Below are 15551 nucleotides of genomic sequence, written 5' to 3'. Positions count from 1 at the left end.
TGGCTGGACGTCACCGGGACCATTTCCGGTGCCTGCGGGGCCGTGGGGTCAGGTGGCTGAGTTCCAGCCCTGAGGACCCTGCGTCCCCTCCACCCTCACTCCTCTGGGCTTTGATGCCGACAGGCCTGGGGTTTGGGGAGCTGTGGTTGACAGCAAGGGGCACGAGGTGACAAGGTCCCTCAGTCACGGGAGGAGACAGCCGCACGATGACAACGATCGTTTTGGGCTTTCAGTGAACGAGAGAGAGCTTTCTTGTGTGTAGGTTATTTCCAGTGTAGGACCTTTTGTCACAGCAGCTAGTGTTGCCTCATACGGGTCCCGGGGAGCGGGTCCGTCCCCTGCCCAGCGCCGCTCATCGTACTCACATCTGAAAGCCCCGGGGTCGGCGGCCGCGCCTCATCTACCGTCCTTACACCCACAGGAACGGGCACGGCCCTCACACCCAGCAACCAACGTCAGCCACCGCGAAACCCAGGCGAGACTCCCCCAGCAAAGCAGAGACCCGGCGGCGCAGGTGCCAGAGCACGCTGGAGTGCCCGGGTGACGGTCACAGAGACGCCAGGGTGATGGACGGCTGGCGGGAGGTGGGCAGGGAAGGAGGCAGGTGCGTGTGGGAGGGCACCGAGGCTCGTCCTCCCCAGCGCAGCCAGACCCCCCAGCCAGCGAGCCCCCGGGACGTGGGCGCGAGCCCCACACTTACCCTGTCAACACCACCACGAAGTCCATGACGTTCCAGCCGTTCCGCAGGTAGGAGCCCTTGTGGAAGGCAAAGCCCAGGGCGATGATCTTAATTCCAGCCTCGAAACAAAAAATCCCAATGAAGTAGGGTTCTGTGTCGTCCTGCGGGGGAGAGGCAGGGTCAGGTCTGGGCTGGGCCCGGGGGCCAGGACCCCAGCCGCCTGCAGGTCCACAGCCTCCAGCACCCACCACCCGGCTCTGCATCCCGCCGGCCTCCTCCCGCAGCCTCGCCAGCTACTTCCAAGCGGCTAAGACACTGGACAGCACCAAGGAAGGACCCGGCTGTTCTGCGGACAGTTCTCCCGGAAGTCGCCAGATTCTGGGCTGAACGTGTCAACCTACAGCACTTGAAGGTTCTGAGGTGGGACCTCGTATGCTGTCCCCACTCCCAAATCTAACTCTGGCAGGTGGCTCTCAGTGGGTCTGCACTGGCACAGCGGCCCAGGTCGCTGACTGTGGAATGGCCAGCCCTGTCCCGGCTGGGAACCGGCCAGGGCTCCCGCCCCGCGCCCCTACAGGACCTCCCTTCCAGCTGGGCGTCCCTGTGTTTGGAATGCACGTGTGACGCTGACCCTCAGGGCCCCCGGGCACCCTTCCCGTCTCTGATGGCCTCACTTCTCACGTGCCAGGCCCCTGCACCTCTGCCTTCCTGGTTCTATTTCCCCGTCAGGTGCCACCGATGTCACTCTGTGGTGCCTGTGGTGCTGGGGTGACCGGGGCCTCCCTCGGGCTCCCGCTCTGAGCCTCATCCCAACCCTTGTCCAGCCTTCTCTCAGATCCGCCTTCTCTCAGATCTGCCCGAGCCCCAAACAGACCCCGGGTCCCCAGGCCGGCTACAGTTTCTAGGCTTCGCGCTCTGACAAGTGACCATTAAGTCAACAGAGGCGCGGGACCGTCCCTCTTTATGAGCTGGGGAGGAGCAGATGCTGACGTCCCTCCCCAGCTGTCCCTGCTGGTTCTGGAGGGGTGACAGGGCTGGGAACATGGCTCAGTGGTGAAGCCCTTGGGTCCCATCCCATCACTGAATTCAAAAAAGAAATGAGCCAGAGCCGTGGCCCAGCCTACATCCTGGTGGTCGAGAGGCTGGGGCCAGAGGATGGTGAGTTCAAATCTGGCCTTAGCAAAAGTGAGGCTGTAAGCAGCTCAGTGGGACCCTGTCCCTAAATGAAACACAGAACAGGGCTGGGGTGTGGCTCAGTGGCCGAGGGCCCCTGAGGTCAATCCCTGGTACCGAAAAACAGAAAAGAAAAAAAAAAAAACTAGGAAGGACCGGCGAGCTGTGCCGTGCCGGGGCGGGAGGGCAGCAGAGGGAGGCGCTGCGGGTCGGGGCTCAGGGAGCAGCTGAGCGCTGGCGCACCGCCTGCTGATTTCCAGGGAACTGGATTTTGAACGTCCCTAGAGCCGGTGGCCAACGGGCGGCAGGGTATGGCCTCCCAAGGAGGCTGCCCAGGGGCCCCCAGGCTGGTTCTGGGGAAGTGGGATAGTGCTGCTTGGGATGAGGCCATTTCCTCTGCGGCGACCAGGCCTGAGGGCAGGCTCCTGGGCTGGTGTGAGCCCCGGGTGGCCCTGGGTGGCGTCCCCGGCACTGAAACTCAGTAACGATAAAAAACGATCCAGCTGTTTGCCTCTCGGTGGAGCCAACAGCCATAAAAGGCACCGGTGAGACCAACGGGAACTCAACACGGTGACAGGGGACCATGCTGTCACAGCGCTGGGCCCATGACGTCCGGTGGCCGAGCAAGACAAGGCCCGCAGCGTGAGGGACGCGGCTCTCAGGAGGCAGTGGGGAGGTCACGTCCCCGGGACGTGCCCTGGAAGACTTGCCAGGACAAGCCAAGGCGATGGCCAGGGCAGGGGTCTTGGTCAGGGCTGGGGACCAGGCCCCGGGCGGTCACCCGGCCGCTGCCCAGGCTCCATGTGGGGTCACAGATTCTCACTGGAACTTGTTTTCCTGCTGGGTGGGAGGTGTCACCCCTGAGCCACTCCTGGCCCCCCGGGTTGCTCTGGGTCTTCCTGGACCATGTCACTGTCACTGTCCCCTCCCACTGGGCCCCCCGGCTCCTGTGGCCAGCGCCACCCGGGGAGGAGGGGACGAGTGCTCACCAGCCGCTCGGACATGGGGGTCTTGTCGTCGTCCGGGAGGTGCTGCTCCAGGGCCAGGACGATGCAGTTGGCGATGATGGTGGCCAGGATCATGTACTCAAAGGGAGTGGCTGAGGGTTAAGGAGAACCGCAGCGGGTGGACAGGAAGGGGGACCCTGGAGGCTGCCCGTGCCCCGTGGCCTGGGTCAGTGTCCCCAAGCCCCACTATGGTCCCCGACACCCTCCTCCCTTCCCACCTCCCGGCCCCACCAGCAACGGCACCGCCTGGCTCTCCTGTCCCCACCCGGGCAGGGGACTTTCCAGGGAAAATGTGCACCTTTGCCCCTCCCCTGGGATGGACCGAACAGCGGACTCAGCGTCCACATGGTCAGGCGCCCTCCCAGACGCCAGGGAGAGCCGAGGGCAGCCACAGGAACACTCCCGGCCCCGGAGAGGACAGCGAGTAGATGAGATGACCACCCGAGGTGGACGGTGTCCTGTGGGCGGGTGGGGTGCGTGGGCCTCCGCACCCACATCCATGAATTTCACCAAATGCAGGTGGAAAATACTTCAAAAAGTGTCCCTGTACTGAACGCAGCAGACTGACCCGTCCCCCGGGCTTTGCTCTCCCAATAACGCAGCGTAAGGAGGCCGTGAGCAGCGCTCAGGTGGGATCGGGTGACCACGCAGCGCTGAGCTGAGGTCCCCAGACTGCACCTGGCCCCCGCAGGCTGGGGCCTCGGGAGGGTCCTGCAGCCCATCCCCCATGGAAACCAGAGACGGTCACAGGTCACGTATGTCGCACAAGAAGGTGACGGAGGCCACAGAGAAGAGCAGGACGGGGGGCCCAGGACTGAAGCTTAAAGGCCGGCGGCCAGATTTGACACCAGAAGCACAAGCAGCAGAGGAAAAATAGACACTGGATTTCACAAAGGCCTGCTGGTCCATCGGAAGATACTACGAAGACGGTAAGAAGATAGCCAGAGGCGTGGCAGGAAATATTTGCAAGAAATGTATCCAATCAGGGTCCAAAATATGTAAAGAATGTATACAAGTCAACAAGAAGAAACAATCCAATTAAAAAATGGGCAAAGGACTCGGAGAGGGAGAGACATCTCTCCAAAGATACACAGATGCCCAGTGAGTACACGAGAAGGTGCCCAGTGGCATCAGCCACCAGGAAGATGCCAATCAAAACCACCATCGGCCATCAGGGAGATGCCAATCAAAACCACAACAGGACACCAGGCCACTCCTCCTGGGACGCTTGAATAAAATGTGTCCCATCCATAAAAAGGAATGTCACCCTGCCGTAAGTCAGGTACCAACACATGAGCCTTGAAAACGTGCTACAGACAGAAAGCTGGGGAACGAGTGTCCCTTGTCCCCTGCGGATCTCAGAGGCATCCCTGTCCAGCAGCCTTGGGGACAGAGCTGCTGATCTGAGCAGCTTCAGGTGTGGAGAGGCGGGTGCTACCCAGGAAGCCACAGGGCGCTGGCCACCGGGCGGGGGCGTCCCAGCCTTGGACATCTGGGGCTGGGTCATCCTCTGAGGCTGGCGGCCTGGGCCCTGCAGGCTGCTGAGCAGCATCGGGGCCTCCACCCACCCTCAGGCCAGTGACCTCTCCCATCAGGACGACCCACAGCGTCTCCAGACGTCACCCAGGGTCCCCGGGAATGAGAGCCGCTGCTCCACAGAGGGATCGCGGTGTCTCGGGGGAACGTGGCCTTGTTCACCCGTCCCTCCGCCTCACCCTGGGCCCTGAAGTTAGGTCTGGCATCTTGGAGGTCCCACCGAGGTCACCCCAGACACCTGAACCCATTTTCCAGGTAGAAACATAGAGAAGCAGGAAGCGCGGCCGAGCGCCCCAGCGAGGCAGGAAATCGGGCTCCAGCCTCGGCCTCCAGCCTCGGCCTCTGAAGCCGCGCCCAGCGCATGCGCTCCCAGGGCACTGAGGGAGACGACAGCCCAGCGCACAGCCATCCGCTGGCCTCCCGCCTCCCGCCTCCGAGCAGCCGGGCTCCAGGCGAGGACAAAGCTGGGCCCCTGTTGCACAAACACTCCTGGCCTGGCCCTGCCGCCCGGGAAGTCAGGACGGTGTTTGTACACAGAGGAGGACCCAGCCCTCCCGCCGCCCGCCGCCGTGGCTGTGACTGGAATGCGACTTCCTCCTCCTCCAGGCCAGCTCGGGCTCCTGGCTGGCTTCGGCATCAAGCTGCCCGTCCCCCTCCCTGGCCTCCTGCCCCCGGGGAAGCTGGGACTTGGCCTCCTTTGCATCAGCTCTGAGCGGAAGGTTCCAGGAGGAGGCCCGGGGGTCGTGGGCATGCAGGGCAGGGGACAGAGACGCCACACTAGCCATCCTGTGACAGCCTCCCACACGCTCTGCGAGTGTCCACCGGCCAGCCCACAGGGGACCTGCCACACTGGCCTCAGACCCTGGCCACACAGAGCGTGGTCAGAGCAGCAGCGGACCGGCAGCTCCTCCTGGGGAGGCGCAGTGAGGATGTGCACTTAGAGCCCGGCTCTGGGTGCACGGGAGGGGAGAGGCCGTCTACGCCAGGGGAAGGTGGAGCCCAGGTGACCGCAGCTGTGCGTCATCCTGAGAGGGCTGGGGCTCCTCTTTCTCCTCCACCCTCAGAGCCCTGGGGAAGTCCACGGCCCTCCTGTCGGCCTCCTGCTCACTGCTCGGGCAGGGGCCGAGAGGAGACCCCGACCTTGATGGAAAAGAATAGCGCTGGCGAGGGGCATAAGCAGAGAAACCCCAGCTTTATACATGTGCAAGTTTCCAAAGCCTTTCTGTGGGCCCCACCTCACAACCAGAAGAGCCAAAGTCCTCCCCACCCACTTCCTGCCCTCATTTCCTTTCCTGTCCACCGTGGTCACTCTGCTCCGGTCCTGCAGGCCTCTTCCACGGTGCCCAAACACATCAGGCACATTCCTGCCCCAGGGCCTTTGCATGTGCCATTCCTGTTCCCAGAATGCTCTTTCCCAGACACCCAGACTCTCTCCCTCCCTTACTTTAGGTCTTTGCCCAAAGGTTACTTCCATCAACTCCTTTCCACTTTCATTTTTTCCTTTGGGCTTTATCCACACATCTGATAGATTTCCTTTTATCTGTCCACTGTGGCCCCCATGAAGCTGTAAGCACGGATGCAAACGGGACTTTTTAAGTCTACCTTGTTCACCAGTCTGTCCTCTGCACCTAAGGAAACACCCACCACATAACAGGCTCAGTAAATGCCTGTGTGTAGGGAGGGGGCAGACCCTGCTTCCTGCATCTCCCCCCATGCACCTCAGACAAGCCCCGAGGGCGGGTGGAGACAGAACCAGCCCCCCAGCCCCAGACTCAGTGGCAGGGGTCCTTGGGTGGAGGAGGCCCCACCCTGGCCCAAGCCCAAGGCTGCACCGGGACCAGGCCCAGGCAGGCAAAGCTTCCCAGCCCAGCCCTGATGGCCGACTCCCGATTTAGACAGCCTGGTTCAGCTCCCAGCTGCGGTGAGCGGCCAGCAGAGCCGCTTCCCGCCTCCTGATTGGCTTGGAGAGAAAGTCCCTGTGTCAGCGGATCCGGGATCATCAGCCCAGGGAGGCAGGGGCGGGGAGCCGGGAGGGGGCGGCGGGATGGGGCCAGGCCTCCTGGGGGCGGGGAGCAGCAGGCAGGGGTGGGCACAGAGCCCTGCCCAGGGGTCAGTGGGACCCACAGGGGCCCAGCGGTGCTGTGCACGGCCCTGGAAATGACCAGGCGGTCCCTCCCGGGGAGGAGGGCTGCCTGATGACGGCCCGTGCTCCTGGAATCTGGTCATCAAGGAAAGGCCGTTCTCGCAGGGGACAAGGGGCGCTCCCGCCCCCAGCCAGACCCTCCGGAAGCCGGAGGGAGCTAGCGGCTCCGTGTCCACCCCCCACGCCCATCCCGTTCCCAGCCTCTGTCCTTGGTGCAAAAATCAAATCAGGTTTGTTAAGTGCCATGACCTAGAGTCCACGCCGGGGGCTGCCCGGGGCGGCTCCAAGGAGGCAGAGCCTGCAGGAGGGGCGCGCTGAGCTGTCAGGAGACGCCGGGGACCTTAGTTTCATGTTAGTCCCATGTTGGTCACAATGACAGGGAAGGAGGGAGTGACAGGGCCCTAGATGGGTGTACAGAGCTTAACCCACGTTCCTGGCTCCGCTGAGCAGAGGCCACCCGTAGCCGGCAGTATGAGTGACTCTCACGGTTGGCAGGCACCACAGCCATTGTCCCGGCTGCCAACGAGGGGACTTTGTGGGGCAGGTGGAGCGGAGGCACTCTGCCCTGGGGACCCCTGGGGGCCACTCCCAGAGCTGCTTCTAGTCTGAGCCAGAGAAGGAAAGAAAAACCCAGAGATTCAACCCAGGGCGCTTCACGTCCCCAGCCCTTTTTTTACATTTTATTTAGGGACAGGGTCTCACTGAGTTGCTTAGGGCCTCGTTTTGGCTGAGGCTGGCTTTGAACTCGTGATCCTCCTGCCTCAGCCTCCTGAGCAACTGGGTTGACAGGCGTGGCCACAGCGCTGGCCGGATAGACCCAGGTTTTAAAGACTTGCTCACGGCCACGCAGGGGATGGGCGAAGCCGAGGCTCGGAGCCCCCAGCTGCACAGCCAGGTCTTTAAGCTGGTGGTCTCCAGAGACACTCCATGGGCCACCCTTGTTAGACGGTGGGTATCTTCTGCTTTTATCAGAAAGTCTCTGGTTCCCAGCAGAACCTCCAAGCCCTCCAACTGCCGGCACCAGCCCAAGCCACCCAAGGGCTCCCGCAGCTGCTGGGCTGGGGACTCTGGGCCATGACCACCCACCCCAAGGACAGCTCTGGGCTGCGCAGGGTTTCAGCACCACGGACAGCGGCCACAGGCGCGGCTGGGCAGGGCCACCCCAGCCAGCAGCACTCCAGCCGAGGGGCTCCGCTCTGTCCCCAGGACACCAGCCCAAGACGGGATTCAACCCCAAGGCGAGGGGCACGGGTTGCGGTGGGTTTTAAACCCCGTGGGGCTGGCCGAGGCGGGAGGCTCCTGGGATGGAGCCGGCCGGAGGTGGCTGGAGCAGGGCTCTGCTCAGAGGTGCTGGGGCAGCTCAAGGCCACGGCTGGCCTTGGGCTTGGCCTTGGGCAGGAGCATGTTCTTCCCAGAGCCTCAGTTTCCCCAAATGTGCAAAGCGGGCCTCAGGCGGCGAGGGAGGGCTGAGCAGATGCCAAGGGACCCGGACCTGCCCGGTGCAGAGTAGGTGCTCAGCACACAGAGGACCCAAAGATATGGGGCCACTGGATTTTGTGCTGGAAACTCCAGAGTCATGAATCCAAATAAACTTTTTCTCTTTATAAGTTAATTGCCTCGGGTATTTTGCTATAGTGCAGAAAGCTGACTCAAGCAGTGGCTTTGAACAGTGGAAATTTATTCTTACTCTTCTGGAGGCCAAATGTCCAGAATCAAAAAGTCAGCAAGACTGAGCTCCCTCCAAAAGTCCAGGGGAAGATCCGTCTCTGCCTCTTTCAGCCTCTGGTGGCCTCAGGCATCTGTGGCTTGTGGTTCCTCAGTCCAACCCAGATCCGCCACTGCCTTCACACAGCCTTGTCCCTGAGCCTGTCCACAGAGGCTGCCACAGGATCCGGGCCTCTGTCATCCAGGATGACCTCACCTCAGTTCTCGACTCCGTTTATATCTGCAAAGATCCTGCTTCCAAACAGGGCCGTATTCCGATTCTGAGGGAGCCTGAGTTTTGGGGGGTGCTCTTCAATGTACTATATCATCCCAAGCCAGACTCCTCACTCCCTCGGGAAACCCACTCCATTTTCTATAGTCTCCTGAGCGTGCAGTGCCACCCGCCACCTGGCGGCTCAGGGACATCTTCCTCACCCCACAGCGAGGCCCCGCCAACTCCCCTCCTAAAATGTGCCTTCAAACGCTCCTGCCAGCCACTGCCTGTCCCACACCACCCAAGACAGGGCCACTTCCGCTCCACGCGGAAAGTCTAGCCCCAAGAGTCGCCTGGGGGCCCAGGTCTGTCTTGCTGGCCCCCAGCCCCCCGCCCCAGGCATAGGCCAGGGCATCGTGCCGGGGGAGAAGCCAGACGCAAAGGGTCACAAGTGACGCGGTCCCGTTTGTATGAAATGCCAGCTCAGGTGAACCCGAGAGACGGAGACAGACGACCAGCGGCCAGGAGGAGGGACGGCAGGGACTGCCTAGTGGACAGAGTGCTTTAGTTTGGGCTGATGAGAACGTTCTGGAACCAGGTGCATTACATGCCACTGAATGATGCACTTAAATGGTCCATTTTATGTTGCATGAGTTTCACGTCAATAAGTGCCTCGAAGGAAAGCAACTCTCTTACCCCATCTGAGTGTCTCTGGAGCCCTGTGTTGTAGGTAAAGTAAGTTCACCTCTAGACCTCGGCGCAGAGATCTTGTGTGATCCATCCCTGCCAGCCCACAGGCTTCTTCCCGCCTGTTACACCTTTGCTTACTGCACTCTAACCACAAAGGCTGCCTTCGGACAGGACACACTCATTCCTACCCCGGGGGCCTTTGCACATGCTGTCCCCTCCTTCTCCTGCTCATCTCCTCCTCTGTGCTTCCTGACCGTCAGGTCTTTGTCCTCTTCCCAATTCTCCATCTGTGGGACCAAGAGTAAGTTGAAAGATCCGCCCCAACCCCTGGGAACAGTGACCAGGATCTTGGACAAAAGGCCTTTGTGAATGTGATTAAGTTAGACATCTCAAGACGTGGTCACCCTGATGGACCCTAAATCAATGACAGACAGACAAGGTTTGTGAAGGGGGGCAAAGACTGGAGGGACGTGGCTTGGCCACACACCCCCGTGACTGCCAGCAGCCCCCAGAGTCCCCACGGCAGCTCCGTCCTGCCACAGCCTTGACTTTGCACCTCCGGCTTCAGAACCGGGAGGGGACATTGCTGCTGTTGAAAGCCATCGACTTGGGGTCGTTGGTCATGGCTGGTTCCTTCCCAATGCACATTACGAATTATGTATCTGTTGCCCTTTAAAAATGCCTCCCCAGGGCTGGGCTGGGGCTCAGTGGAGGAGCACTCGCCTGGCACGTGTGAGGCACCGGGCTCGATCCTCAGCACCACAGAAAAGTGAATAAATAGATAAATATTTAAGAAAAAAATGCCTTCCTTTGCCAGGTGCAGTGGTGCACACCTGTCATCCCAGCAGCTCGGGAGGCTGAGGCAGGAGGATTGTGAGTTCAAAGCCAGCCTCAGCAATGGTGAGGCCCTCAGCATCTCAGTGAGACCCCGACTCTAAATACAAAATAGGGCTGGGATGTGGCTCAGTGGTTGAGGGCCCCTGAGGTCAATCCCTGGTACCCACCACCACCAAAAAATGTCCTCCTGCCCGTGACAAGTTTCACAAGGGTGACAGCCACGTCTGTCTGGCGTCCCAGGGCTGGGCGCGAGGAGGAACCCACAATGACTCCTGCCTCCTGACGGCTGGGCGGCGCCCTGCCTGCCCCTCCGGCCTTCCCCTCTCCTTCTGTTAGACACAGGTGCCGCTCAGCTGCCCAGCTGGCTCCCGATGCCTGGCCTCCAGCAGCCCTCCTCCTCAGCTGGGCCCAGGGGCCGCCACCCACGGCTCCACCTCTCCCCCGACCCCGGTGGCTGCATCTGCAACCAGCTTCAGTGGTTTTCTGGAAGGTTCCGAGTCCCTATGACACCTCTCCCCCTTGCCCCCTTCCCCGTGGGCCTGGCCCGAGGGGTCTTTTCCTGCCACCTGCCGTCCTTGAAGCCCCATCTGTGGCTGTGGCTCCCGAGGAAGCTTTTACTTTTGGATTCCGCCCTGGAGGCTTGGCGGGGGGTCCCGGGGGCTGCACCCACGTGACAACACCCAGAGCCACAGCGCAGCAAGGACAGGCCCCGACCTGGGCGCATCTCCCCAGGATGAAGAAGGGGATGAAGGAGGCGTGACGGTAAGGGACAGGACGGTGGCCGCTGCTCCAGGATCCTGCTTAGGTGAGCAAAAGGGAGCTCTCGGGCTGCAGGGAGCCCAGAGCTGCTGGCTAATCTGCGACGGTGACGGTGACGGGCTCCCCAGAGAGCCAGGCCAGCAGGAATCGCAAGATGACGGGAGAGGAGCAACTCCAGGACCCAGCAAAACCCGAGGGGGTGAGGGGGCCAAGGAGCCACAGAATTAAAACAATGGGCAAAGCTGAAGGTGGCCAGAGTCAGAATAAAAGGAGCTAAGAGAGGGCCCTGCACCCCCCAGCAGATACCAAGGGACCAGGAGGGAAAGAAGGTCACGGGGGAGGCCACCAGGCAAACTGAATCCTATCCAAGGCTTCAGACACCCATCACCTCCTCAGAACAAAAGTCAGACAATTCTTCCCACATTTTCTTTTCCGAGATTAAACATCAGGAGAAGAAAGTCGAGGGAAATAATATTGTTCATGAGAAGCTGCCCGGATGCATGTGATTATACACCGTCCCCTGAGAGGCCTTGGCTTAGACATGAGCCCAGGGCACAGATGATAAGGCAGTCAGGACTGTCCATGCCCTGCTGCAGTAACAAACATCCCCAGAGCTCAGAGGCTGAGACCACCTTGTGCCCGTTCCCCTGCTCCGGCTTTGCCGGCTGTGGGTGGGATGGGGTGGTGTCTGTCAACCGCTCTCCAGCACCTGGTCGTCGAGGCTGTGCCTTGGGGCATTCACAGGCAAGAAACAGGAAACATGGCAATTGTATATCCGCTCTTAAAGCCTGTGTCCAGAAGTGGCCCTTGGCGTTTCCCCTCACATTTCACGGGTCCAGGCAAATCGCACAACCACGCCCGATTCCAAGGAGGTCGGGCAGTGACCCTCGACCGTGTGCCCAGTCAAGAGTCAGAAATAATAGCTGAGCAGGGGAAGGCGGTCACTCAGGAAGGGTGGACGATTTGCCTGAAACCCAACAGCTGAAGGTGCAGAAGTGAGCCCCCAACTCGGGCCTCAGTAGTTGCGCTCTGCTGGTTCTAGCGCTGGGCCCAGGACAGGGCCAGATAACAGTGGGAGAAACGGAAATGGAGGCAGGGTGTGGGGAGAAGGAACAGAAACAAATAGTCCCCTGAGCGAGGGAGAAAGGAAGGAGCCAGAGAATTGCCTCAGAGCATAAGGAAAGAACCTGTCCCCCTGGTCCTCTGTCCTCACCACGGCCTCGCCCATCACTCAGTGCTGGGGGTCAGTCCCGAGGCCCGTGCGTATGAGGTGAGGGCTCTCCCTCGGAGCTGCACTTCTGGGCCATTTTATTTTTTTATTTTGAGCCAGAGTCTCTCTAAGTGGCTGAGGGTCTTGCCAAGTTTCTGAGGCTGGCCTTGGATTTGTGATCCTCCTGCCTCAGCCTCCCAAACAGCTGGAATTGTAGACGTGGGCCCCCAGCCTGGCTAGGAGTCTCATCTTTAGAAACTAAAATAGGCTGAAAATATTAGGAAAGAAATAGAGAGTCGTCTTCAGAGTGATCAGTAGGGATTCAATTGTATTATTATTATTATTTTTTTAAATGGTCTTGCTATGTTCCCCAGGCTGGTCCTGAACTCGTGGGCTCAAGTGATGCTCCTGCCTCAGCCTCCTGCGAGTAGCTGGGGCTCCGGGTATGTGCCACATCCAGCCAGAAAAGGCGCCTTGTGGGAGAAGGAACCAGAGGACTTCCTGTTCCTCCTCCAAAGCTGCCTTGGTGCAGAGAGAAGATCCAAACAATGCCGGCTGGTGCCACAGCAGCCCCGGGAAGCCAGGGCGGGAGCTTGCTAGGACCCGGCAGCACGCTTTCCCTCCCTGGACATCCTCCTGCCCATTCTGGGAAATGGGGCTGGATCTGGCTGGGGTTCCAGGATGAAGGGTGCTGGCCTGGCCTCTGAGCGCCCTCCCCAGCCCCACCTCAGCCAGGCTGGAGGGGACGATCCCGACTGCACTGCGCACCTGGCCAGCCCGTGGCAATTCCTGACAGGTGAGCCAGCAGAGAGGCAGAGAAGATTCTGGAGGCCGCTCACCGTCGCCAACTGCTCGCTGCCATTTTGGTGAGGAGCACCTATTAGACACCACCTGAGCGTTCTCTGCACGGGGATCCCCGGAGCTCTTGGGCGCCACGGTCCACCCAGCCTTCTGGTCAACCTGCCCGGCAGGAAGGAGGGGCGGGGACGACTGTGAGGTGCTCTGGGCCACAGTGAGGCGGCGACACAGCGCGGGACCTGTCAGGGGGGCTCTGGGGACGTGCAGCTGCCTGAGAACTTGAAGGACACAGGCCCCTGGACACACGGCTGGGCCTGCGCACAGTGGACACACTGGCAGTGGGAATGGAGGAAGCTGGGCGGGTTCACGCTGGGCACCGTGTATTAACCACCTACTGCATACTGGGCGCTGTGCTGGGGCGTCTTAGTCCACGGGTGGATGAAGGCAGAAACCGTCTAGCCCCCGGAGATCACAGTAACGGGGAAACGGCAACAGACGCAGAAAGAAATGAGGCCGTCACAAGTCCCAAAGGGAGAAGATGGCAGCATAGGAAGAGGGTGCCAAGGGCGCAAGGTGGGCACAGCAGGGCGGGCACTGGGAAGGTGGCCTCCGAGCCAAGAGCTGAAGGAGACGTGGAAAGGACCCTGAGGATACCCAAGGAAGGGGGATTCGGGCAGTGCTAGCAACAGCCAGGGCAAAGGCCCTGGGGTCGGCCTGGGCTCAGTGCTTCTCAGGGAAACAGAGGCGAGGAGGATGCTGGGGGAGATGCTGGGGGAGATGCACGGGCTCCCCAGGCAGAGAAATCTGCAGAGGGCAGGGAGCGGTGACCTCTGGACTTGGAGAGAAGGGACAGGGGAGGAGAGGAGGAAGACAGGCTGGGGCTAGGGTCCTGCCACCTCCCTGTCCATCAGACAAGCCCGGCTCCAGGAGAGGCCCTGTCCCCACAGCCTGCTGTGCTTTCCGGAAATAGATTGGTGGAGAGAAGGAAGGGCTGGCCTTGTAAGAAAGGGACAGAAAAGAAGGTCACCAGAAAGACTCGTGGAGAAAGAGGCAGTGCTGAGGGTGACGGCAGGACGCTATCGGGCGAGGTGAACCCTGACCGGGCCTGTGGGGGGGGGGTCTTACTGATGCCGTCACACCCGCAGGCACAAGACGTCTGAACGACACTCAGAGTGGGGTGGTCCCGACAGACGTGCGTCCTGTGCCGCCCAGCCTTCGCAGAAAACATCTGCCAACCTCCACGACAACCATGTTGTGTGACGGTATACAGTGATGCTCCTTTATCGGTGGGGGATACCTTCCAAGAACCCCAGAGATGCCCAAGACCACAGAGAGCACCCTACATACCGTGCCTTTCTCTGTACGCGGGTTCCTATGATGAAACTTAAATTTCACAAGTCGGAGATCAGCAACAATAAAGCAGAACAATTATAACCACACACTGTGATGAAACTCGTCACCCCTGTTGAGCTTCAGGGCCACTGTTAAGTAAACTAAGCGTCACTTGAACACCAGCACTACAAAATGTAGACAGCAGATCTGGTAACGGAGATGGCTCTCTCCGTGACTACCAGGCAGGTAGCGTATACAGCACGGATACGCTGCACAGAGGGGTGATTCCTGGACGGTGCAGGAGCGAGTGGTGGGACAGACAGACACGGTCATGTTGCTCAGAATGGCACAGGACTTAACAGTTGTTTCTTTCAACTTTCCACCTAATATTCTGGATCACGGTCAGCCTCTTACGGTTGACCGTAGGTAGCCCTGTGAGATTTCAGAGAGCAAAACCGTGGCCAAGGAGGTCGGCTGAGCTGACGAACGCTTACAGCATATTCTATATCCAGATGCGCAATTTTGAAGCGTCCATGTGGGAGGACAGGTATGACCGACACGTGGCCTGTTCGCGGTGAGGGGGGCACTGGGTGGGCGAGCTTTTGGCCTGTGATCCCAACCAGTCTAATCACACTTCTTTGAACCAGGACGCCACCACCGTCACCACCCCCATCCCCATCCGTGGGGGGGCAGAGTCCCGAGCCAGACAGCCCCTCCCAACGCCACCTCCCGGGTCCCAGGCTCTAGCCCCGATCCGATCCCCCCATCCTGGTTCTCTCATCCGCTGCAGAGGTGACAGCACCGTCCCTCGGGGTGTCCTGTTTTACCAGAACCAGTTCCTGCCACCTCCTGGTTCTACAGATAAGGAAACTGAGGCTCAGGGAGGGGCGTCCTGGGCAGCCATGGCAGAGAGGAGAGGAGGGAGAAGACCCGGAGCTGAGGGCCCAGGCTGGCCTGCTGCCAGGGGGGCGGGGGCTCCGGGCTCTTCCTGGCCTGGCCGGAAGGGAGGAAGCAGGGACAATGACCACCTTGTCTCCACAGTGTCCTGGAGAAATTCAAAGAGGTGGGCGAGGCTGGGCGGAGCAGGCCATTGTCACAGTGCTGGGCTGGCCCTGTGGGCTGGAGAGGACCAGATGGCGGGAGGCGGGACTGTGCCATTGTTAATATGTCACCTGTGCACCTGCGTCTGGCTGCCAAGGACAGGCTCCAAAGAGAAGCAGACACCCTTGAGGGGCGGACCATGGCTTCCTGGGCCTAGGGCTGCAGCCCGGCTCCTGGGACAGGCTGAGGGGCCTTCTCCAGGGTCCCCTCACCCCTGGCAGGATGACCACTTGCTTCAGGCCACCATCGCTCGTTTCCATTCCGGCCCAACAAGCCACCGGCCCCACCCCAGCCTGGGTCTAGCTGCCCACAGAGACCCCACCCCAGCCACTGTGGTGACCTCCTGCCCAGGACAGCTGTCTGCCCGA

General features: G+C 60.7%; 1 protein-coding gene across 2 annotated transcripts in view; it reads right to left on the bottom strand.

The window, feature by feature from the left end:
• Cacna1a (calcium voltage-gated channel subunit alpha1 A) overlaps nucleotides 1-15551 on the bottom strand; it is a 180676-nt gene that overhangs the window by 146309 nt on the left and 18816 nt on the right. For both annotated transcript variants that reach the window (XM_077105758.1, XM_077105759.1), the window contains exons 2-3: nucleotides 2842-2947; nucleotides 701-840 (exon numbers count right to left, since the gene is read on the bottom strand). In XM_077105758.1, coding sequence (XP_076961873.1) covers nucleotides 701-840; nucleotides 2842-2947 — 246 coding nt within the window. The remainder of the gene's footprint in view (nucleotides 1-700; nucleotides 841-2841; nucleotides 2948-15551) is intronic.

Source organism: Callospermophilus lateralis, chromosome 1 (assembly GCF_048772815.1).
Source record: "Callospermophilus lateralis isolate mCalLat2 chromosome 1, mCalLat2.hap1, whole genome shotgun sequence".
Classification (NCBI taxonomy): domain Eukaryota; kingdom Metazoa; phylum Chordata; class Mammalia; order Rodentia; family Sciuridae; genus Callospermophilus; species Callospermophilus lateralis.
Note: the sequence above shows the minus strand (reverse complement) of the source record. Positions and strands in the feature narration are given on the sequence as shown.